The sequence below is a fragment of the Aedes aegypti genome, chromosome 2 (assembly GCF_002204515.2).
Source record: "Aedes aegypti strain LVP_AGWG chromosome 2, AaegL5.0 Primary Assembly, whole genome shotgun sequence".
Lineage (NCBI taxonomy): Eukaryota > Metazoa > Arthropoda > Insecta > Diptera > Culicidae > Aedes > Aedes aegypti.
This window is the reverse complement of record NC_035108.1, coordinates 174,100,711-174,126,359: the sequence shown is the minus strand read 5'-3', so window position 1 is coordinate 174,126,359 and position 25,649 is coordinate 174,100,711. Positions and strand designations below refer to the sequence as shown.

The following is a 25,649-nucleotide window of genomic DNA, read 5'->3' as shown; positions in this document are numbered from 1 at the left end:
TATTTTTCATTGTGATTCATTCAATTAGAACTGAAATGCTCACCTTTTGTCGAAAAAAATAATAGTATTCGATTTTAGACAGAAATACAATGGATTTTTGGTTGATGAAAAACAATTTTTAAATTAATCAATATTTGCAGCTAACAAGTTTGCTTGTGTAAGTGTACGTGTATTACCAGTTTTGCAATAGTATTAGTGTGGGCGTAAGAATATAGCCTAAAAGAAAGCAATGGTGCGAAGACATTCAACATATTCAAGTATTTATGCTTAATATTGACGAATGATCCACTTACCCCACTGATGCACTTCCCCCACTGTACCTTAATTAAAACATTGAAAATATTAGTTTAATTTTTTTGTTTTTTTTTTGGCTTTGCAAGCCGCTGTTTGGTCCAATTCAACTCGATTACGCTCACCAATACCACTATCATGAAGAGCTAACACCATTCTTTCGGATAGTGGTGTTTGTTTGCGTGGGCGGGCTAAAAGGGCTTAACTGCAACGTTTCTGAAAAAATGCTCTAGACCTCTTGGGCCCTTTTCAAATATTTGTCCAGAATTGCCCAGCAAAACTAAAATAGTATTTATTGAAATTAACAACGAAAAATTGAAACTGTTTTTTTTTGCAATTTCTCATCGTAATAGGCTGTTTTTCATTACGCCGATCTGTCATGAAACGGCCTACTTTCCTGCACTGAAGTATGCAGTGCGGGAATAGTCATTATCGAACTGAAACCAGTGCTGTAATGATTCATTATACAACACTTTCTCATTACACAACTGTTTTGAGTTGCGTAATGAATCATAAAACAACTATTTTCCAGAAATTGTAAAATAATGGTGAATGCATTCCGATATCAAAAATTATACCCTCAAGTGGTCTAAATTTACGACTCGTGCTGTAAAAATCATTATTCTGTAACTTGTTCCTTAAACTACTATTGCTATACCATCAATGTCCCTGAGGGCGTGAAAGGTAGTCAAAAATTATGTTTTGAAACCCATTTGTGGCAACTTAATGTGATATTAATCATAATATTTTCGTATTTCCTGACACCATGATCTCATAATAATTCTGTTTTCGTCTTTAGATAGACGCGTAAAAAACTTTCCATCATTTTCCTATCTGTTCATTATTCTCTTATCTAACACGAGTGCAAAATGTACACAACAGGAAATCATGTGCCCGTCGGTACGTTGGTATGGCCAAATTGAATGACTTGGCAAAAATCCTGTTGTCCATGAACATCGCACTCAATACGCTTGCCCTGAAAAAAAAGAGTCGTCTGATAACCTACCACTGCTAGAGGGTCAAATTTTTTCAATGGAATTCTACAGAATATTGATTGAGTGGATGCAAATCTGGCATGATCCGGTATAATTTATTGTAATTATTTTTACAAGTGTAACCGAATCCAGTTGAAACCAGGGTTTTTCGTTGTTTGAGGACAATTCTTCAATTTTCCCACCTCAGTGATTAACATCACGTCAAATTGAGCGTCTATATTCTGGTAGATAACGAATGTGCTCAATCACACTATGAAGCTTACGGACACAGCAAGTTTATTGTCTGCGAGTTGAATGGTGTGCGCTACTGCGCACAAAGATATCACGCGCACGGTCACGGTGTGGGCGCATGATGATTTTGCACTGGGGGAAAGTTCGGACAATAAACTGCTATCACCAAGTGGCAAAAAATTGAAACCGAACAAGCATGAGCTTCAAAGATCATCCTGATCACGAGTTCGGTGCCGTGACACGACGCGAATTTTTAAGATTTATTAAGAGTTCTCAATGAATGGAGGTTTCCATAGATTAACATCAGCCGAACGATATCGTTTCGACAAATTCAACGTTTCTGTAGGTTAGCCCCTTTGATAATAATTGATAAGCAATATTATTATACCTAATAAAAGTTCACTACGACAGAGTTCACATTGCTTATACCAAAGTCACCAGTTTGATCTGGTTATGGGTGATCAAAAGGAAAATGATTTATTGAATTCAAACTGTGTGCAATAGCTTACAACGGATTACTTACTAAATTACTTAGCGCTAACATGCAGGATTCCTTCAATGATATGTCTGATAGTGTCTTGACTGACATCATCTACCATGTTCTCTGATGCATATTGTAGTAGCTCATATGACAGCTGTTCAACATTGACTGCTGGTGGATCAATTCCCGGTTTGTTCCGAAGGCCGTTAGCAATGAAGTTAACCGTTTCTGGATGGTTTATGTCGGTGATGTGCAGCGTGGATAGGACTTGTTTGAGTATATCTGCTAGGATGTTGTAAGAGTAGTTTTGCGAAGCAGGAGGCACCATCTCCAAACTGTTGTTGATGATTTCGTTGAGGATCTCTTTTGTGTCAATATCATAGCCTTCCTTGAATGTACGGAATATATTCTCAATCAACTCGGCGATAGACTGAGGAGGAATAGTCAAGAGAAGTTCCTCTGGAATAAATGACTTGAAGTTTTCGATAATATGTGGAAGCAGATCGCTGGCGTGTTCAGGTGCAAAATTAGCAATTATATTGGATAGATAGTGAGACAAGTGGGTAACAACTCGCTTGATATCCGACTTTTGAACAAATGTTCCCAAATGGTCAACCAGGAAATCGTCAACCAATGATGAAATTTCATTATATAAGAAGTTGTCCGGAGAACTTGCTCTTGTGCTGGGAGGTGCTGAATCCATAACATTAGGATAAGAAGAGTCATCCATTACTTTCCCTGGTTTCATTCCCGGTTGCAAAGATTCCATGATTTGAGCAGTATCAGAACTAAGTGGCTTACATTTCATGCTCAATGTTCGAATTTCTCTTTGAAGCATATTGATTTGTTCTTTCTGAGCTTTTGCGATTTCTTTAAGTTTTGCCAAATCTGATTCATAATTAACCGGCGCTTGATCTTTCTTTTCCATTACCTTTTTCTGGTGCGCTAGCATTTTTGTTAGATTGTTATATTCTTCCTGTAATACAGTTAAGACGTGTAACTTCTCTGTGCCTTCTTGAATTACTTTTGTCAGCTCCTGTTGTTTCTTAGAGTAAAGGCTTTTGAGATCTCTAGTTCTTTCCGCATAGCTTTTCTTAACATCATCCATATTTGCTCGCATCTCGAAGGCGAATTTTCGTAATATAGTCTCTTCTAATTCGTCCAAATTGATTATTCGTCCAAACTTTTTGATCATTGCTTGATTGATTTCATCTCTGAGTACGATAATTTGTTGATCCATGTATTTAATATCTGTGCGCATTCGTGCTAAATGAACAACGTTAATCCGATGCTTTCTTTTGGTTTCCAGAGTTTCCATAGCCAGCTGTCCAACCCTAGCATACAACTTCATTAGTTTTTCGTTGTTGAACAACAAACTATTTTCGATGTCATAGAATTCTGTTTCTGTCCTGAAATACTGCATTTGATCCATTCTCAGTATAACAAGTGTATCTATATCATTCAATCTTGCTTGTTTTTCTCGCTGAAATGAAAAAAACATGTATTCAAGAAATAAAACGTTGCTAGGAATTGTGATAACTTACCCTGAAGTTTAGTAGCTCTCTTTTCTTATCGTTAAGTCTTGCTTCTACGTATACCAGTTTCATCTTGAATCCTTCCATGGTTTTTATTGTTTCGTTCAGTGATCTGTTCTCTTCGTAGTATCTTTTTTCCAACTCGATTTTCTCATTCCTCAGTTTGATAGTGAGTTCATACAATTCCGGATCGCACCCAATTGGACACGGCTGTTCATCTAGGAATATCTTACTGACTTCTGTATCAACAGCATTCTCCAACGCATCTATGTCCTCAGAAGAATACTCGCTCGAGGACTCCGTTTCGTCTCTGTCGTTGTTGATTTTGCATGGCTTGTACTTCTTTTTGTAGATACGTTTCAGAAACGGTGAAAAACTGTTATCTGCACAACTGGCCGTAAATTGATGAAATATGGCTTTTTGTTCCGATCGTATTTGTTCCATATCTTGTTTGGATTGTTCTATGTACAGTTTGGATTCAACAACAGAATTTTGTAAACTGTTCCTCTCTATAGTTAATTCTTCTACAGTGTTGATCATCTTACGCTCAATTTTTTCAAAGTCTTTCAAAATCCATAATTCTTGATAAAGGGTCAGTTGATAAATTTCTAGATACTTGGCATCAACTTCGACCTGCATTCGACGTTCGGAAAGCTCGGTTAGCTCAAGATCAAATTCATCAATTCTTTTACTAATTTTATCTATGATTTTATCCTGTTTGAACATTTTTTTCATTAATCTCATTTCCCTTAGCTCCTTTTCCCACTCTGTTCCCAAAGGTGTGTAAGGAGCACCGTTTGGTAACTTTGCCAACCCTAGAACATATTTTTGCATTCGTTCTGCATATTCGGTGCTTCCCAATTCTAACGGCTGCTTCTTGACTTTATCATCTTCGTCACATGAGTTCAAATCGGCTTCCATTTCAAACTCATTTTCAGGATACTCAAGAGCCTTATTGATGATCACTTCAACTGGAGGAATTTTCCGCTGATGTTCAGGAATTTCTTCATGGATCTCTAAGAGTTTCCGTTTCTTCTCTTCTACATATTTCTTGAGTGCTTTCTTTTTCTCTCTTAGTGCAAACACTTCTTCATTGTAGTTGCTGCGGATAGTGAACATCTCTTTTCTCACCTGTAGCAAGTCGCGGTATTTGGTGAGTGTAGTTTCTAGTTCCTCTTCATTTGGTTCATATTCGTGATCCGTTTTCAATTTGTAGTCCCCGATGGTACTTGTCGCATCCTTGATGGCTGCATCATCTTCGGGATGGTTGACGTTTGGGTCTGGTTTTCGGCTTTTCAGATCTTCCCACTATTTTTCAAAAAGTACAAGATTGTATATAGTTGCGGTATTGTATATTACAATCATTTAAATTACCTCCAGCTTACGAATATGTTCCTTTGATTTCCTCTCACGATATTTAGCCAATAGGCGACGCATTTTTGTTTCTAGCTTGAAATCAATTGTTGATTGAGTTAGCCCATCGAGGAATGATTCTTTTTTGTCGAACTGAGAGTCTTCACGACGATCTAGCTTGGCATGATCAGGAACTTTTATCATTCTGAAAGTTCATATAAAGAGTTATTTGGTGGTTGCTGCACAGATTAATTTGTTTACAAATCTCTGATAACAATCAACTACCTGCTGTGCTATGAGCAAAAGTGTGCTTCTGAAGCGTACACTATGTGAAATAAATGATATACTAGTATAAAATTGTGCATTTTGGACACATACAAATATCTAGAAACGGAAATATTTCATAGGCATATTATAATACAAAAAAGTAGCATCAACTATAGGCTCCATTATGTTTTTAATTGCAAAAAGGATAAAATAGTTTTAACTCATATTGTGGAGATGGAACAAAAAAAAAAGCCGTAAATACATTACAAAAATAAGCATATTTAAGGGATAAAGGTTTTCTCAAAATCGATAATGTATGTCAAAGTTGGATGTTTAGGTTAGTGTTTAATCAACTGGTAATACTAATTTAAAACCAAAAAAAAACTAGTAGAATGAAACACTAGAGGTGTTTCCGATGATTCTAAAAATCCAATACTTAACCTGTCCTCCGGTGATTTACACATTTCCATGAAGCGTCTTTGATAATGAAAGAAAATGTTTTATAAAGTTAGTGGGCAGTTCAGTAGAAATAGTTGTAAAGATATATAAACAAATAAAAAAAAACAGAGGCATCTATATATAGATTAGAAAATTTGAAACAACGTTTCGAAATTACTGCCTAAAGACTTTCACTTAAAAGTACACACTTAGATTTTTTTCACGAGCTCGGCTGTGCGAATCTCGGTTTCCCGATTTTAACCGAGACTCAGCTAACAATTTGTCTGGTTGCTTAGCAACGAAGCACGATTTACTGATACTCGGCTTTTATTTACTGAGATTCCAGGAAATTTGTTTGCCGACTTGCGGATCTCGGTTAAAATAAGCCGAGACTCGACATTCTAATTTAAGTGTGTAAGAAGTTCTTTTGAGTTATGCTGTTTTCTGGATTATGACTATGGGAAGTGGGACGTTTCACATAAAGACGTTTCGCGTAAGGACGTTTCGCATAATGGACGCGTGGAGAATTATATGCCTTCTTTCAAATGCTACATGTTCTTATATGAGATTGCTACATATATGCGAAACGTCCATTATGCCAAACCTCTTTATGCGAAATGTCTTTTTGTGGAATAAGTCACCCTCATGTCTATGTTCTTTGCTAGCATTCTGATTCAAGCTTTTCTATCGAGCCATTGCTAAATAATCATAATAGCATTAGAGAGTAAATGGGTAGAAATTCCTTGTGTGCAACACACAAGGAAATAGGTTTTTAGAATTCACAAAAATATGACCAAGTGTTTTTTAGGAAAGCTAAAGGTATGTGTAATGTATTTTTCATGTCAATATGATACATGGGATCAGGCATTGAAGACGTGAGCGAGCTTGATGAGCATGAGCTTCAAGCAATCAAAGCCACCATATTCTGTGAGCGAACTGTGCCACTCAATCAGAATCTAGTTAGTGACCATCTAGGACAGGACGTGACAGCTCAACTAAGACTGCCCCGTTGTTTTTCAGTCGATAACCCTGACGATACAACAGCCAGTGCTACCAGTATCCTTTTTAAGTAAATCTTGTGAACAAATTCAAATATCAAAGCTCATAATATGGTTGTTTTTTGTACACTCAATTCATTTAGTGTAATAAATGATGCAAGCTTTTTTGAAAATCAGGTTAATACTCAAAACCGACGTTATTTTCAAAGATAATTGACATAATTTCCATCAAATTGGTTACAATTTATTATTTTTATTATATTTTTCATTGTAGGAGTACATGCTTTAAACTTAACATAGAATATAAATAGATTTGTAACAAAAAGATTTCATGAATATTTTTCAAACATTTGATAAAAACTTTAATCTATGAACTAGCAACACGGCCGAGCTAACAACAAAGTGCCCTGTTGCAATCCAACTCAACGATGTGAAAGTAGGCCTTTGTCAAAACGACCAATGAGAAGTGGTCATTTTTGACAGGCAATTGGTTTCGTTTTTGCACTTTGACCTGTCACGTCTTGTCTTAGGTGACCATGAGAGATCACTGTTGAAATAAACAATGAGCTTGGAATTTCACTTAGCAACAGAAATTCAACACCAATGCGTACCAGTATCACGACTACTGTGTACGGTGTAAACAAAGCAAACCAAATGTCATTGTAAAAAAAAACAACAATTTAAAGAACTTCAATCTTCAACGTTTGGAAAAATCTGACGAACGAAAACGGCTCACGACTAATTGATTTCGCCGTTCCCAAGAATATGGCCATTCGTAGCATCTACTTCCAGCGCAGCCTTCCATACCGATACACCTGAAGTTCACCACAGCAGACAGAACCACAAATCGACCACGTTCTGATTGATGGACGGCACTTCTCCGACATTATCGACGTCAGGACCTATCGTGGCGCTAACATCGACTCTGACCACTATCTAGTGATGGTCAAACTGCGCCCAAAACTCTCCGTCGTTAACAACGTACGGTACCGACGGCCGCCCCGGTATGACCTAAAGCGGCTTAAGCAAGTTGAGTTAAGTTGCGAGGTACGTGGGACGGAGTCGATGGAACGATTGGTTCGACGAGGAATGTAGCCAGATTATGGAGGAGAGGAATGCAGCGCGGGCGGTCATGCTGCAGCAAGGGATCCGGCAGAACGTGGAACGTTATAGACGGAAACGGCAACAGCAGACCCGCCTCTTTCGGGAGAAAAAACGCCGCCTAGAATAGACAGAGTACGAGGAGATGGAACAGCTTTGCCGGTGTCAAGAAACGCTTAAGTTCTATCAGAAGCTCAACGCATCCTGCAACGGCTTCGTGCCGCGAGCCGAGATGTGCAGGGATAAGGATGGGAGCATTTTGATGGACGAGCGTGAGGTTATCGAATGGTGGAGGCAGCACTTCGACGAACACCTGAATGGCGCTGAGAGCACGGGCAATGAAGGACGGGACAACGGAGGAAACGCCTTCTTCAGTACTGCAGGGGATGGAAACCAAGCAGCCACCACTTTGGATCCCGCCGAGGACTACGACAAGGTGATGGACTTTCATGCCTTGATCATGGACTTTCATGCCTTGATCATCAGTTGAAGTCGGACCTACAATGGCCTCCAGAAGAAGCTGCGGTCAAAAAATATTCACGCATGCACCAAATGTACCATGTACAAAACGCTCATAAGGCCGGTATTCCTATACGGGCACGATACGGGGACGATGCTCGAGGAGGACTTGCAAGCACTTGGAGTCTTCAAACGTCTAGTGCTTAGATCGATCTTTGGCAGTGTGCAGGAAAACGGTGTGTGGCGGCGAAGGATGAACCACGAGCTCGCCCAACTCTATGGCGAACTTATTATCCAGAAGGTGGTCAAAGCTGGAAGGATAAGATGGGCAAGGCATGTTACAAGAATGCCGGACAGCAATCCTGCAAAGATGATGTTTGCATCGGATCCGGTGGGTACTAGAAAGCGTAGAGCGCAGCACGCTAGGTGGGCGGATCAAGTGCGTATCGATTTGGCGAGCGTAGGGCAGAACCGAGAATGGAGAGTTGCGGCCACGAACCGAGTATTGTGGCGTGAAAATGTTGATTCAGTGTTATCTGTCTAGATGTTAACTTAATAAATGAATGAAATATTTTTGAGAACATTGCTTATTATGCGGAACAAATCTAGAGTGCATAGTTGTGTTCGTTTTAAAGTTATGGTCGTTTAAATTTTCTAATTTGAACGGCATTCTATACAAGTGACCATGTTTTACATGTACAATAATTCGAATTAAGTTTTCCTCGGTAAACCATGAATTTTGAATCTCTATTTTAGAGACATACGCTGAGCTTATCCTAGTATGTAGTAACTTACCTTCTTCTAGCTTCCTCCTCTTCGATTCGATGTTCCAAATCTTCTACAGTCTGGTAGTATTCATCCGTGAGTTTACCAATCCTGAACGATTTGACTGAAGTTGGAACTCTGTAACGAACATTTGCTTTCTTTTCTATTTTGGCCAAGAGATTGCAGAATACTCACATCACTCCCAGAACTTCAATTGGTGCGTGTTCCATTTCTTCTAGAAAGAATTTCCTTAGTTTCTCTCCTGAAAGTCTTGCCTTTTCCACATCAAATGCCGTCTTCCGTCGGACTAGATCCATCTTTTCCTGCAGCTCTTGTTTCAAGTCTGCTGTTATTCTTTCATCTAGAGTAAACTCGTCCATTGTGAATCGTTGAGACTCCGGGAGAGCTTGATTTCTGGCTAGTATTTGCTCAAACTGTTTCCGATAGTCTGCTACTGTACTTAAAATTTCATTTTTCTGATCGTTCAAAAGTTTAGCCTTTCTGTCGTTTTCTTGTTTAATTTTTTGTTCTTCAAGTGACAAATAAGTCGGGTCCTGAATATCCTCAACGCATGGTAAAGACATATCAAAGGACTTTGGCTTTGGTGGGGCTGTCGGTACTGTCGAAGCATACCACTTGTAGGAAAACAAATTACCGTCTGTTCCGACACTGAAAAGGTGCCGATTGTCGTAGCTAAAGGCCAGTCCAGAAATTTTGCCATTCAGATTGTAATGCATATTGAGGGTGAAGTATTCATTCAAATCTCGGAAATCTTCCTTCGCTTTGTTTACTCGTATCGATCCGTCGCCCATTCCGAAAATCAAATATTGTTGACTGCAAATAAAATAACCAAATGCTGTATACATTCAAGATTCATAAAAAATGTACTTACTCGTAGATATATGTGGTAATCTCGGTATCTTCTGCCCCCGGAACAGGTGTGCAAGATACAGGATCTTCGTCATCGAATTCATATTCATAGACGAATCCGGCATCGTAGCCACCCATCGATAACCACAAAGTATTATCTTCGGTGTATTGAGCCCACAATACGGCGTTTGGAACCTTGGGAATGTATAATGGCTCCAACTCCTCTTCGTCTTCCGAATCCTCTAAAAACGCGTCCTCATTTATTTCCACTCCTGGATTCTCCTCCCGAATTCTTTCCAGGCTTTTCATTTTTCTAGCACGCTTTTGTTGCTTATGTTCTTCAATTTCCGCAATCCGAATGTTTCGCTTTATTTCTGATTTCACTGATTGGAATGTTAATTGTCTTATATCGATGGATTTCAGATGGTATGATATGTTGGTATAGTCTGTTGGGGTTTCAGGAAGTTCAATTTCCAGAACCTGTCCATGACGACACCCAATCAGAGCAGTAGCAAAAGCGTTTGGTTTCCAGTTGATAGTAGAAACAGGCGATGGAGTGTATACTAAACCTATCGGTTCTATATTGATGACGGACAGGCCTCTAATCAATTGGTGTACAAATATAGATTTGTCATCGGAACCCGATACTAATATAGTTTCTCGCTGATTAATTGCCAGGGTTGTGATTGGTTCTGAGTGAGATTTAATTATTTGTACAATACAAACAGGCGATTCGGTGCTCGATGAATTCAGGTTAACCTTGATGATGCGAATGAATCCGTCTCCAAAACCAAGAACTAAGATCATACCAGAAGGTTCCAGTGTCACAGGAAGCCAAATCATGGCATGACCACTTGAGTTGAATCTGTGTTCAAACACCATTTTCCGTTTCGAATAATCATACATGAATAACCTACCATCACGCCCTAGAGTGGCCACATGGTGTGTAGTAGGACTGGTTTGCACTGCCATTATTGGTCCAGAGTGGCATTTCAGCAGCTGTTGAGGTTCTGCTGGTTTGTAGGCCGGTGTTATGTCACATTCCCAAATTCCTCCATTACCGTCTTGAGCATACCATTGAAAGTCTCCTTCCTTCTTTATCAAGCATATCAATTCACTGTGACAGATATCGTTTCCAATTCTATATTCCATAATGGGTTCAATCTGCACTACTCGATCATCATCCGGTGGATCTGCCAACTCAACAGTTTCCCAAAACCAGATCCTGATGTATCCATCCATTCCACAGGTCATCACTTCACCGTCACGTACACTTATCTGCGTTATTGGACCTTGATGGCATGGTTTCCGCCCTTTGCGACAAACCTCTATTTTGATGAGACCGGCTTCCCACACGAGCACATTTCCCCACTGGCAACCCGATAGAACTTTTTCATCGGGCATCGGAAGTATTCCTACGATATCGGAAATTTCGGTTTTTCCAAATCGGCCAAGCTCTCCTTGAAGTTTAAGACCAGTGAACGTTTCTGCCATTTTCCAAAATTTTATGTGACCTAGGCCTGAAATGCAGATGAGCCAATTGAAATACATATTTGTAATTCCAGGCTGTTTATTTATGTATATCATGAAATCTATTTTATAAAAATAGAATACTGGAGAGAAAATCTATCTGTTTTTTTGTATGGCTTTATGAGTCGATATCAAGTCATGGATCATCAACTCATAGAGGTTTCACTATATTTGAAAAAAGGTGGTAGACGAATATCAAATTTTCAAAAGTATTTATAAACTTTTCAGTGCTTAAAAAATGATTGGTGATTAGTCACCACAATCAGCAATTGAAATATGGAACAATAATGAAAAACAAAAGTTCAATTAGTAATTTGTTGTATTCTCGGCCGGTTTATTGTATTCGTCAAGGGTGGTTTTCTTAAAGTGATTGGACTCGAAACTTGCATCAATAATTTCGGTAAGGTAAGAGATATAATTTATTTATTTATTCTTCTTCTTCGGCCTTAGCCGTACAGACTGTACGCTATTCTAGGCTATATTCTTAATCCTACTAACAAATACATTTTTACTTATATCAAAGTCAAACAGATGAAATATAGTGTTGAAAGCACGAATTCAAACATAAAATGGATTATTGAACCCGTAAATCGTCCTACTAACTGGGAGAACCAATGCATTATGGCTTCGAAGGATACGAGAAGGGACATTTATATTGAGACTATTAAGCAGAGCAGAACAGTCAATGCGATTTGAGAGCAAATCAAATATGAAAACGCGTTGCAGCTATGTGCGCCTGGCGGAAAGCGTCTCCAGGTCGATTAACACTTGTCCGCCTAAGACATTCGTCACTTACACGGACGACGAGGCCTCAAAATCAGTTGGAACGCTAAATTCAACCCGCTATATCTCGGCTGTCCTAAGCCCGATTTCAAAAATTTTAGCACCAATGCAAATGTATGGGCTTCTAGATTCATGTCAGATTTTTGAAATATTTTTGGGATCTACTGTTTGATTTGTAGTACTTAAAACACCGGAGCAAGTCCTAAAAAAATTTCTAACCTGCGGTAATTGGTATATAACTTAGAATTTATCGCGATAACCTATAGATTTTTTTATTGTATGATGATCATATTAGTGTAATCTAACAATTGGCATTGAATTTTTGATTGTTAGCCGTTCAAAGAACTACAATATATTCACAAAACTGCGTAGAATACAGAAAAAATACATTTTCAATTATAACTTGAAATTCATCGCGATGACCCAAACATTTTATGATCTTAAAATATACTCATATTTAAGGCCACCAAATTTGCAGAACACTGATAATATATTTCTGTTGGAAAAACTACAATATTTTCACAAAATAGTGAAAAATACATGAAAATACAGGTTTTCTACAGTAATTTCATATATATCGCAATGAATCATCAGTTTTATAATTTTAAACTCTTTGTTTGTTCATGAGAAACAAGTTTCCTGAGCATCGTTGATCGCTGTTTGTTCAAAGAACTACAATATATTCACAAAACTGAGTAGAATACAGGAAAAAAATACGTTTTCAACTATAACTTGAAATTAATCGCTATGACCTTAACGTTTTATGATCTTAAAATATAATCATATTTAAGGCCATCAAACTTGCAGAACACTGATAATGAATTTCTGTTGGAAAATGCAGAAAAATGCAGGTTTTCTACAATAATTTCGTATTTATCGCAATGACTCATCAGTTTTATAATTTTGATCTCTTTGTATGTTCATAAGAAACAAATTTTCTGAACATCGTTGATAGCTGTTTGTTCGAAGAACTACAATGCTTTCACAAAATCTTGTATTGTAATTTTCTGTATTAAATTCTGAAATTTCTTCTACAATTTATTGGTTGTCTCTAGACCTTATCAATTTAAAGACAATGCTTCAATTGTGAGATATAAAAATAAACATATTTTAAAACATTTTTGATGTTTTTCAAAGAAAGACAACTTTTTCGCAAAACTGTGAATAATGCAGGAAAAATACGATCTTAACAACAGTTTGATTTTTTTGCAATGATCCATGGGTTTTTTGATTTTAAAATATTCTCATATTTAGGGTTGTCAAGTTTGCACAACATAATCGATGAAATTTTATTGAAAGAACTACAATATTTTCACAAATTACCGTATAATACAAAAATATTCTGTTGCTACCGAAGTTTGAACATTTTATCATCTGTATAATTGTCTAAATTGTTGTAAATTTTCAAGAAAAATAAATGTGCTCGAAAATCATGTGTAGTACAGAAACATTTAAAATTTCTCCTGTAATTTCAAAATTGTTGCATTTTCTTATAATCTCCACGGTTTAGAATTTTTCAGATTCATATATAAATTGATAGAACACAACAACAAACGTTTAATGTCAAAACGTCGAAAGGAATAACACATCGAAAAGAAAAAAAATCGAATTATTTATTCTTTCGGAAGAGAATAATTCTTCCAAGATCATTTCGTTCTCTTCCAATTCCCACCTTTCAACGTTTTGTCAGGCAAATGCAAATAACTGATTGCCTCCAGACCATATAATTTTAAGAGTTTGGAGCATAATTATATATAAAAGTAAATATATCTACAGAACATTTTTAGTGATTTCTGAAGAACTAAAACATTTACACAAAACTGTGGAAAATACCAGAAAAGTTAGATCGTAATAAAAACCTGAAATTGACCACAATGTTCCATGGATTTTATGATTTGTTAATGTTAAATAAAATGTTTTCGTTTAGAGTTGGTAAGCTTGTATAAATTAACCGATGAAATTTCGTTAGAAAACTTCAATATTTTCACAAAATACCATGTAATATAAGAATATACTATTGCTTTTCTTGTTTCATATTATTCAAGATGACTAATTGATTTTATTATTTGAAACCGTTATTAAGTTTTGAAAAAAAAAAACGAACTTTCTCAACAATTATAATGGCTATTTGCTCTAAGAACTTTCAATATTTTCACAAAATCACGAATAATACAGAACAGTTTCTGACTATGGTTGCGTTTTCATAATAGTTGTGTTTACGATTTGAAATATTCTCAACGTAATAAATATAAAAAATAGAGCTGTTATTTTTTCTGTTTTCAAAGCACGACAAACAGTTTACAAAATTGGTAATATAACAATTTCTATTTATTGATAATATTTGCACAATATTGTATTATTATTTATTATAACAGAAATGGGGCCCAAATAGCCGTAGCGGTAAACGCGCAGCTATTCAGCAAGACCAAGCTGAGGGTCGTGGGTTCGAATCCCACCGGTCGAGGATCTTTTCGGGTTGGAAATTTTCTCGACATCCCAGGGCATAGAGTATCTTCGTACCTGCCACACGATATACACATGCAAAAATGGTCAATTGGCATTAGTTAATAACTTTGGAAGTGCTCATAAGAACACTAAGCTGAGAAGCAGGCTTTGTCCCAGTTGGGATGTGACGCCAGAAAGAAGAAGAAGAAGAACAGCAGTATATCAGATTTCCGTTGCAGTATAATAATTGTGGCAAAGAGTTATCATTTTAATGATTTTATTATATTTTTTCATATTATAAACCATAAATTAACAGAGCAAATTTTATAGTTTCTCCAAAGCATTAAACCATTCTCAAAAAATTGTAAATAATACAGAAAAATACCTTCAACAATCTTACTTCATATTCACCGCAACGACCCATAGATTTTGTGGTTTTAAACTATTCTCATATTTGAGACTTACAACTACAAATTGTAGCTAATCCATTATTGTCGCAATGACATCATTTTTTAATTTACATATAATAACGCAATTAATGATATTTTACTAACATGGATGACGGTGTTAAAAAAAGTTGATCGCTTCAACCCTAGTTTGTCCTTATTTGTAGATTCATGTGCGGTTATAGAAATGTGCTTGGAATCTATTGTTTGATTTGTAGTACAGGTCGGACTCGATTATCCGGAGACTCGATTATCCGGTGACTCGATTATCCGGGATTCGATTATCCGGAATTTTAGACTCGATTATCCGGAATTTGTTTTTTGATGATCTTGTTTTTCAATTTTTATGCATAAATCGGAGATAATTTGGTACTGCAATATACAATATGAATGGTTTTGCAGTTTTGAACGTATATAAGAAAAGGGGGGTTTGAAAAAATGTTTTTTGTGAATACTGGTCAAAAAAATTTTTTTTTTCTTTTTAAGGCCCCTACAGTTCCTAGAAATAATTTCTGGCTACGCCACCGCATCATATAAATAAACAACGAAAATAGATAATATTTAAGTTCTTTTATCGAAGATTTAAATTTTTGCTTAGTGATTCGATTATCCGGAGGATTCGATTATCCGGAGTGAAATAAAAATCTATACTCCGGATAATCGAGTCCGACCTGTACTACAAACACTGGAGCTAGTCTATAAAAATTAAGCGTTTGTTTGTACACAACTTGGAATTTATCTAACAATGAAGTTCGAATTTATATTACCAAACATTTTTCATTGTAATTTGTACATTTAACGAATTACAACATATATATTAAACTGCGTAGCATATGGCAGAAAAAAAAAGTTTCAGCAATAGTTTAAAATAATCGTTATTACCCATGAATTTTACAATTTATAAATTTTCTCATATCTAGTGTAGTTTGATATTCATTGCGATGACGCATTGATTTTATTAATTCAAACCATTTTCATGTTCACGAGAAAAGAATATAAATGAAAATTGATACGTGTTAGTTCAAAGAACTAACATATTTTCATTAAATAATTTATTCAAAACTAAGAACTCTTTTGTAATTTAATAATTTCACGCAATGACCTGTATTTTATGGTTCAAAACTTTCTTATAAAAAACAAGAACATGTTTGATGCCATCTATCTAATAACCTATAATAAGAATTAAGAATAAAAATATAAAGGTAAGTATTTCAAATATGCAGTTACCCTAATCACTGTCTCAGCTAGGGCTTAATTGAAAACCCATTTTCATGTCACTTTTTCAGATCCATTTTTATTTTGTACTAATAGCATATACTTTTAACTACCATGTAGTAAGTTAAAAAGTAAGAATCGATTCAACCAGCTTTACTTTAATAATATTTGAACATGACACGTCTTAAAAAATCTGCTTCAAAATACTATCATTTTATTCTTAAAAGAACTACAATCACAATAGAATGTTGAACGCATTAAAAAACTTTCGTTTACCTATTGCTATGGAAAACTTACAGATATTTTAATGTTTAACCACATCGTACTGTTTACTATCACCGTAGTTTTCCTATTTCGCAGGGAAAAGAAATAGAGTACCATCTGTGCACCATATTCCCCTCATTTAAGGGAAGTAAGGTGTTCAAAGGTTAATTTTAAAATAACTATTGAGTCGATCAATACTTTTTTTATGTTACAAAGTAGCTCCAAGTATAGATGATCAGCGTTAATATAGAAATTATTTTAAAAACATTCATAAAACATATTTAATTGAAACTGTTACTGCATCTAAGTGTTCCTATTCCGCTCACGGTAAACAGATTTCGTGACGAACATACTGGATAAAAAGCATTACATAATTAGAATTTCGTTATTTATCCTGCTATTTTTTATGGTCAAATTATACCTACTTCAGCAAAAAGAATTAGTATACATAATAATTTTTGAATGAGCGATTATTGAAACATAAAAAATACCTACTGATCCAATAGCCGCTCAAGGTGTCTTGTGTTTTTAATATAAATAATAATTTTACCACATAAAAATAAAGTCAGACGACTTCATTTGAAAGTTGTCAATATTGCTAGAATATATCACGCTATGTCTAAATCAGCAGATTATGCAAATCGAATGTACCTCGGATTTATTTCCGCTACAATTCAGTAATTGGGTAATGTTTTCATAATTAGAAAGTTTTACAATATTCCAAAGGAACAAACAAACAAACAGCTTCTAATAATTTTGAGCACATTTATTTTTATTGAAAATACACAACGATTTAGAAAAATATATAGATGATCAAATTTTCAAACTTCGGTAGCAACAGAATATTTTTGTATTATATGGTAATTTGTGAAAATATTGTAGTTCTTTTAATAAAATTTCATCGATTATATTGTGAAAACTTGATAACCCTAAATATGACAATATTTTAAAATCACAAAATACATGTATCATTGCAATGAATTTCAAACTGTTGTTAGGATCGTAATTTCCCTATATTATTCATAGTTTTGTGAAATTGTTGTAGTTCTTTAAAAAGCATCAAAAATGTTCTGTAAATATATTTATTTTCATAACTAAAAAAACTTCAAATCTTTTAATTGATCTAGAGGCAATCAATATATTGCAAAAAATAACTAGAAATTTAAGATTTTTCTGTATTATACAAGATTTTGTGAATATATTGTAGTTCTTTGAACAAACAGCGATCAACGATGTTCAGGAAATTTGTTTCTCATGAACAAACAAAGAGTTTAAAATTATAAAACTGATGACTCATTGCGATAAATATGAAATTACTGTAGAAAACCTGTATTTTCCTGTATTTTTCACTATTTTGTGAAAATATTGTAGTTTTTCCAACAGAAATTTATTATCAGTGTTCTCCAAATTTGATGGCCTTAAGTATGAGTATATTCTTAGATCATAAAATGTTTGGGTCATCACGATAAATTTCAAGTTATAGTTGAAAATGTATTTTTTCTGTATTCTACGCAGATTTGTGAATATATTGTAGTTCTTTAAAAAAACAGCGATCAACGATGTTCAGGAAATTTGTTTCTCATGAACAAACAATGAGATTAAAATTATAAAACTGATGACTCATTGCGATAAATATGCAATTATTGTAGAAAACCTGTATTTTTCTGCATTTTTCACTATTTTGTGAAAATATTGTAGCTTTTCCAACAGAAATTCATTATCAGTGTTCTGCAAATTTGATGGCCTTAAATATGAGTATATTTAAAGATCATAAAATGTTTGGGTCATAGCAATAAATTTCAAGTTATAGTTGAAAATGTATTTTTTTCTGTATTTTACCCAGTTTTGTGAATATATTGTAGTTCTTTGAACAAACAGCGATCAACGATGTTTAGGAAATTTGTTTCTCATGAACACACAAAGAGTTTAAAATTATAAAACTGGTGAGTCATTGCGATAAATATCAAATTACTGTAGAAAACCTGTATTTTCCAATATTTTTCACTATTTTGTGAAAATATTGTAGTTTTTCCAACAGAACTTTATTATCAGTGTTCTGCAAATTTGATGGCCTTAAATATGAGGATATTCTAAGATCATAAAACGTTTGGGTCATCGCGATAAATTTCAAGTTATAATTGAAAATGTATTTTTTTCTGTATTTTACGCAGATTTGTGAATATATTGTAGTTCTTTGAACAAACAGCGATCAACGATGTTCGGAAAATTTGTTTCTCATGAACAAACAAAGATATTAAAATTATAAAACTGATGACTCATTGCGATACATATGAAATTACTGTAGAAAACCTGTATTTTCCTGTATTTTTACTATTTTGTGAAAATATTGTAGTTTTTCCAACAGAAATTTATTATCAGTGTTCTGCAAATTTGATGGCCTTAAATATGAGTACATATTAAGGTTATAAAACGTTTGGGTCATCGCGATAAATTTCAAGTTATAGTTGAAAATGTATATTTTTCTGTATTCTACGCAGTTTTGTGAATGTATTGTAGTTCTTTGAACAAACAGCGATCAACGGTTTTCAGGAAATTTGTTTCTCATGAATTAACAAAGAGATTAAAATTATAAAACTGATGATTCATTGCGATAAATATGAAATTACTGCAGAAAACCTGTATTTTCCTGTATTTTTCACTATTTTGTGAAAATATTGTAGTTTTCACAACAGAAATTTATTATCAGTGTTCTGCAAATTTGTTGGCCTTACATATGAGTATATTTTAAGATCATAAAATGTTTGGGTCATCGCGATGAATTTCAAGTTATAATTGAAAATGTATTTTTTCTGTATTCTACGCAGTTTTGTGAATATATTGTAGTTCTTTGAACGGCTAACAATCAAAAATTCAATGCCAATTGTTAGATTACACTAAAACGATCATCATACTATAAAAAAATCTATAGGTTATCGCGATAAATTCTAAGTTATCTACAAATTTCCGCCGGTTAGAAATTTTTTTAGGACTTGCTCCGGTGTTTTAAGTACTACAAATCAAACAGTAGTTCCCAAAAATATTTCAAAAATCTGACATGAATCTAAAAGCCCATACATTTCTGTAGGTGCTAAAATTTTGTAAATCGGGCTTAGGACAGCCGAGATATAGTGGGTTGAATTTAGCGTTCCAACTGATTTTGAGGCTTCGTCCTCGGTGTGTTAACAGGCAGCGCGAGTTGTATGGGGGCAGCTCTGGAGAGTTTTCCCAGGGGAGTTGACAAAGAGCAAACCTAATGAAGTACTTTTGAACACGCTCGATTTTCAAAATCTGTATTACACACACTGGGGCGGCATATTCCAGTATACTTCTAACTATAGAACAGTGCAGGGCTTTTAGAGCGTAGATATCGGTGATGAACGTTGAATGACGGCGAACGAGACCAAGTACAGAAAACGCCTTGGATACCGCCAATGAGATATGTTCGTTGAAATTCAATCTGCAATTCATTATCGCTCCCAGGTCACGAATAGACTCAATCCGGTCAAGTGAGATTGAACCGATTTTATAGAAAAAAACAAATAGGAGTATGACATCGAGTAAAAGTGATCACTTTGCACTTTGTTATGTTGACGAACATTCCATTTTCTTGGCACCAGTCCATAAGTTGATCAATATCATTTTGCAAGCCTGTACAGACTAAGGCGGAAGCGATAATCCAGAACATTTTGAGGTCATCGGCAAATAACAATTTTCCTGAAGACACTCGGTCCGCTAGATCGTTGATAAACAGGACGAATATTAGAGGACCAAGCACACTCCCTTGTGGAACTCCGGAAGGGATGGGAAATGATTCGAAACTTGCTGGTTAACTTGAACAAACGCTTTGCGGTCTGTGAGATAAGAATTAAGCCAGTCAGTGATCCAATTCGGGAAGCCCAAATGACGCAGTTTTTCAATAAGCAGGTTATGCGGAACCAGGTCAAAGGCCTTAGAAAAGTCCACGTACACAGAGTCGACTTGGCATCGTGATTCCACTGCAGGAAAGGGGTGGTCCATTAATTACGTAAGGGTTTATGGGGGGAGGGGGGGTTGAAGATTTCTTACGCGCCATACAAATTATTTTTGGTTTTCATACAAAAAATCTTACCATGGGGGGAGGGGGGGTTGAAAAACCGCTAAAATTGTCTTACGTAATTAATGGACAGCCCCAAACAGAGTGTTGACATATTCCATTAAATTTGTCGTTGTTGACCGATTTTCGACGAAGCCATGCTGGAGTTCGCTGATGAAGGGTTTTGCGGCATTGTATAAATATCTACGAACACCAGTCTCGAACACTTTACCAAGGCAGCAAAGTATCGAAATACTCCTGTAGTTCTCGACTTGATTGATAGATCCTCCTTTGACGGATTTCACACCAACTAGACACGTGATTGGCAGCACCCCTTCATAATTCAATGAAACTTTCTGGATGTCAAAATGTGAAACTAAGATACTTTGCATATTTTGTATTTTCAAAATCGATCTAGACTAACATTTGAAAAGGGTCAAAGTTTTTTTTTACTTTTTTATAAACCCGTATAACTCGAAAACGGTAAGACCTACAAAAAAGTGTTGTATGGGGGACTGTCGTGAAATTTCCTGAAGTTTTAGAAAAAAATATTGAAAAAATAAAAAAACATTTTCTACACCGAAAAAACAATGATTCAAAACTTTAAAGTCGATTTAAAAAATGGCCATTTCAGATTTTGATCATCCTTAAGCAAACAGTCGTAATTAAATTTACTAAAAGTCGTCCATACATTGCAAATTGGGCATATTTTAGGGAAAAAAGTTTTTCTAACAACGAATTTTTTAAGTCCAAATTTTTCTTTTGATTTTTTTTATTTCGCTTTAAATAGTCTAGTATGCTCATATTTTGAAGTGATAATTGAGTTTTAATCACAAAATAGATTATATTTGTTTTATTGGGAGTAGTTAAAAAAATAAAACGGAATTATACAGAGTTTTTTAAATACAATTGATCTCGCACCAAACCGCTTATGAGAAAATGAACTCCGTCTAACAATCCGATGGGTTTTTAATGGTTGGAAAGATATCACAATAATATTTTATTTCTTATTTGGTCAAAGCCAATCTTAACAGGTGTCTGGAAAGGGTCAATATTATGCTTATAAAAAAAAGTCGTGTTTTTTTTATCATGCATCATTATTTTTATTATTGCTATATATCCTAAAACGTAGTATCTGCACATGAATATTTACATTATTTTTGGGCTTTACTGAATAAATTGAATATTTTTGGTTCGTCCTCTGAATTGGTATACCGTTTGACTGCAATTTGTGTATCACTAATAGGCATAAAACAATGATATTTTTGGGTACCAGGGACAGTTTTAACCTTATCAAACAATTCCATCAATTCCTCTGACATTTTAACATACTGTTCATTAGATATATAACAGAAATTTAATTTGGTGATACATGTATCAGTTTGTTTCACTGCCCAGTCGAATAGTTCTCGCGGAGTTGCGATTGTGTTTCCATAGTCTTTTGCAAGACTTGCTCTTTTTGCCATTCGCTTGAGAGTGCCACCAATAGCGTCACAGGGGCCTTTGCCGTGGAATGTGGCAAAAAAGTGCCATTCTGCTTCCAATCCATATATTTTCTTGAAATTACATAAGCTGGCAAAATTTTTTTTATTTTTATAATGAGCTGCAGCTCCATCTGACATAAAAAAAAACTTTTGAGAAATTTATTTTTTGTTTAACAAAATTTATCAATTTTGAGATAAATAGCTGAACTGCTACTGTATCATGGGTCAACACTTCTGATATTATAATGAAACTAACGTTTTCCAATTTATTATCTTTTTTATGGTAAATCTCGAATGGGTGTATCATTGCTTGGGAATTATTCCAGTGATATCATTGAGCAGCGTTTTGTATGATAAAACTATAATTTTCAGAAAAGTCGCTAATTACCAGTATTTCACCTTGTTTTAAGGAGTTTTTTTGTTTCGTAGAAAAGAAGACTGTTCTTTGCAAATAAAATCATGAGTTATTAGCTTATCAACTTTCTCCATGAAATACGTAACAAATTCTTCAACAGGCTTTATTATAGTTTCTAAATTACAGCGATCGGTGGTGAGCCATTGCTGAAAAACTACATCTTCTTTGTCGCTTTCCTCTAAAAGCGAGATTAGTTCTCCTGTAATATTTTCTTTGGAATTACACTTTTCACATTCTCGAAAAAAACAATCAGTCGTTCTTACTAAAACATCGCATAACAGTTTTTCACAAGTTTCTGCCTGAGAGACAATTCCTAAACTGTTAAGCATTAATTTAACATTTTCGTGGTATGTGCACACACATACATTGAGAATTCCTGTGCTATCGAGTAGCCTACAACATAGATTGCCTTCCATAGATTGCCTTCATTTAAAAAACATAATCACTGCATAATTCCGTTTTTTAACTATTCTCAATAAAAAATACAATTTATTTCTGATTCAAACTCATTTATCACTTGAAAACACGATCATATTTGACGGTTTAGAACAAAATCTTTGAAAAAAAATTGTTAGAAAAACTTTTTTCCCTTAGATATGCCCAATTTGCAATGTATGGGCGACTTTTAGTAAATTTAATTACGAAACTTTTTGCTTAAGGATGATCAAAATCTGAAATGGCCGTTTTTTTTAAATCGACTTTAAAGTTTTGAGTATTTTTTTTTTCAGTGTAGAAAATGTGTTTTTATTTTTTCAATATTTTTCTCTAAAACGTCAGGAAATTTCACGACAGTCCCCCATACAACACTTTTTTGTAGGTCTTACCGTTTTCGAGTTATACGGGTTTATAAAAAAAGTAAAAAAAAAAAACTTTGACCCTTTCCAAATGTTAGTCTAGATCGATTTTGAAAAAACAAAGTATGTAAAGTATCTTAGTTTCACATAGTCTTCACACCCAGAAAGTTTAATTGAATTCTGAAGGGGTGCTGCCAATCCCTTTGTCGAGTTGGCGTGAAATCCGTCATATACTATCACCTTGGTTTGAGTCCCTTACATGCTTGCCACGTTTAGTGACAGTTTTAAATCCCACTTTTTTGGAAGGAAGTTGTGAATTCAGAGATTCACCCTTCTTTTTATTAGTAGTTGCTACCATGTTTATTGTTTAAGGCTGGTTTGCTACTGACAAGAAAAGGAATCGCCTATCTCGATGCGTGGAAAATTTCTTCCAAGAAATGGTCAAGAAAATCACATTTTTCTGATCGCAGTACGCAGTTGAGAAGAAATGTCACTTTAAAGGGGGCTCTCTGTAGGAAATTTCTTGACCCATTCAGTCAAGGAATTTCTTTACTTTTCTTGAGCGAAACAGCATACTTCGCTTTAAGGCGAAGTAGGCCGTCATTGGAATTTGTACGCATCGTTGATGACCCAGCTGAAGAAGTATCAGCGTAGCTTCACAACATGCAATTCGACAATAGTTAAGACAGACAAAGTTCATTTACATAGGTTGCATTGATTTCTCTGCTCTATTAGAGGGAAAAAAAATCGTGTGACACAGTGATTACTGATCAATTTCACCCGAATTTACGGTACTTTATGCATGTTAGCGCGTACAGTGATACTTTTTCAAGTCATTATAAACTATCAAGACTGAGTTTTATCACATTGCAATGCAAGCTGAAAAGTCATCATTGCTGCTAAAACGAATGATGGGCTACTTAGCCTTAACCGAAAGAAGAAGTTACCTTTTAACAGGTTTTTTTTTCCAAGACGGTGTCCAAGAAGGATTACCGCCGCTAGCTTTCGCTAACGGGTCCATCGAAAAAAAACGAAGGCACGGGTCCAAACAAGGATCGCAAAGGGATCAATAGTAGAAAATAAATAGTACTGAAAAGTACCGTTTTATATTTTAGCACTGTAAAGTACTGAAAGTACTGTTTTTTAAGCACTGAGAAGTACTTATTGCTCTAGGTAGTTTCTAAAAAACTTTCAAGAGCAGAGCGAATTCGTGTACGCACTATGAAAAAAGTTTTAATAAAGGATATCGTTCGATTTTGGCAACTCGAACTTTTAGACCATTTTGCCCAAATTAAACGAGCACTGTACAAGTTCCCCTACAGTGTTCCTCTCCCCACTTACCGCATGACGTCAGATGGCCGGGAACTGTCGGTGAAAACATTACGTTTATCACATCGTTGGAGAACGACTTGCAACGTAGAATGATTTCCGCTTCGCGCCAGTTCCAGATGGTTAACATGTAGTCAGGATCGCAACCTTGCGAAACCAATAGTTCCCCGTCAGCACTGTAATCCACGCGACTGTACGCTTGAGTTGTTCCATTTTGCAGAATATTCACCACGCTCATTTCCGGATACTGGTAGATGATGATCGGTGGGTTGACTCCATTTTCTCCCACGGTCAAGTGACATAGCTCTGGATTGGGATTCGTTTGTATGCACCCTATTCCTCCACCGGTCGAACTTCGCCGCGTGGTTACGGTTTGCGTTGCCACGTCGAAGAAATGTATCAAATTGCCGGAAGCGAATACAAGCGTTGCATCGTCAATTTTGCACAAATTGAAAGGCCGTTTGCAATCGTATCCGTAGGAGTAGCTGAAAGATTAGAATTAGTCTGGTAGCTGGCTGGTAATAATTTGTCTACATTACTTACTCAAATTCAAGTATTTCCGAAGGGATTGTGCAAGATGAACTTCTGATAGGCTTCGAAATTAAAGTTTTTTCCGTAGATTTCGTAGAACCTTGACTGGTTTGTGACATTTTGTGCTTTTTATGGCTGTGACGATTCATAAACAACCCGATTCAGTTGCTATGTTGTATACGTAATTGGTCGTTTAGTTACCTTGGATCCGTTGTTATTGGAGTTTGGCGATCAACATTGTGCATCAACCCCATGGGTAAATAACAGTAATTACCCAGTGCGCATCCACGTGGTATACATATACAAATTCTTTCTACTCTCGAAAGTTGTTAAAACTGTTTATAAAGCACTTCTCAATGCTACAAAAAACAGTAATTTTCAGTGCTACTGATCCCTCTTCGATACTTGTTTGGACCCGGGCCTTTAATTTGTTGTTGACCCCTCTAGCAAAAGCTAGCGGTGGTAATCCTTCTTAGACACCGTCTTAGAAAAAAAAAGAACTCAGAAGGTCACTTCTATATATTCACTGAATATGGTTGCTACCACGAACAAATAGA

At 35.5% G+C, this 25,649-nt stretch overlaps 1 protein-coding gene across 2 annotated transcripts; it reads right to left on the bottom strand.

Annotated features, from left to right (window-relative positions):
- Window positions 1-1,940: 1,940 nt before the first annotated feature.
- On the bottom strand, window positions 1,941-25,344 carry LOC5566006 (cilia- and flagella-associated protein 44). Of its 2 annotated transcripts, XM_021843182.1 has the most exons (9): window positions 25,105-25,279; window positions 24,574-25,046; window positions 9,807-11,304; window positions 9,110-9,748; window positions 8,945-9,052; window positions 5,595-5,630; window positions 4,908-5,091; window positions 3,543-4,841; window positions 1,941-3,481 (listed from the first exon to the last, which is right to left on the bottom strand). In XM_021843182.1, exons 1-9 carry the CDS (start codon window positions 25,239-25,241, stop codon window positions 2,045-2,047), a joined length of 5,811 nt encoding a protein of 1,936 aa, XP_021698874.1. In that variant the 5' UTR covers window positions 25,242-25,279; the 3' UTR covers window positions 1,941-2,044. The 2 variants fall into 2 exon arrangements, with proteins under 2 accessions (XP_021698874.1, XP_001650383.2); XM_001650333.2 differs by lacking the exon at window positions 5,595-5,630 and having other exon boundaries at window positions 25,105-25,344.
- Window positions 25,345-25,649: the final 305 nt, after the last annotated feature.

Bases quoted from the DNA above. Each gene is read 5' to 3' on its own strand.
- LOC5566006 (XM_021843182.1), bottom strand. From the start codon at position 25,241: ATGAATCGTCACAGCCATAAAAAGCACAAAATGTCACAAACCAGTCAA. The intron at 25,047-25,104 runs GTAAGTAATGTA...CTAATCTTTCAG, and splicing joins TCGGAAATACTTGAATTTGA to CTACTCCTACGGATACGATT. The intron at 11,305-24,573 runs GTAAGTGGGGAG...TCTGCATTTCAG, and splicing joins CGGCCATCTGACGTCATGCG to GCCTAGGTCACATAAAATTT.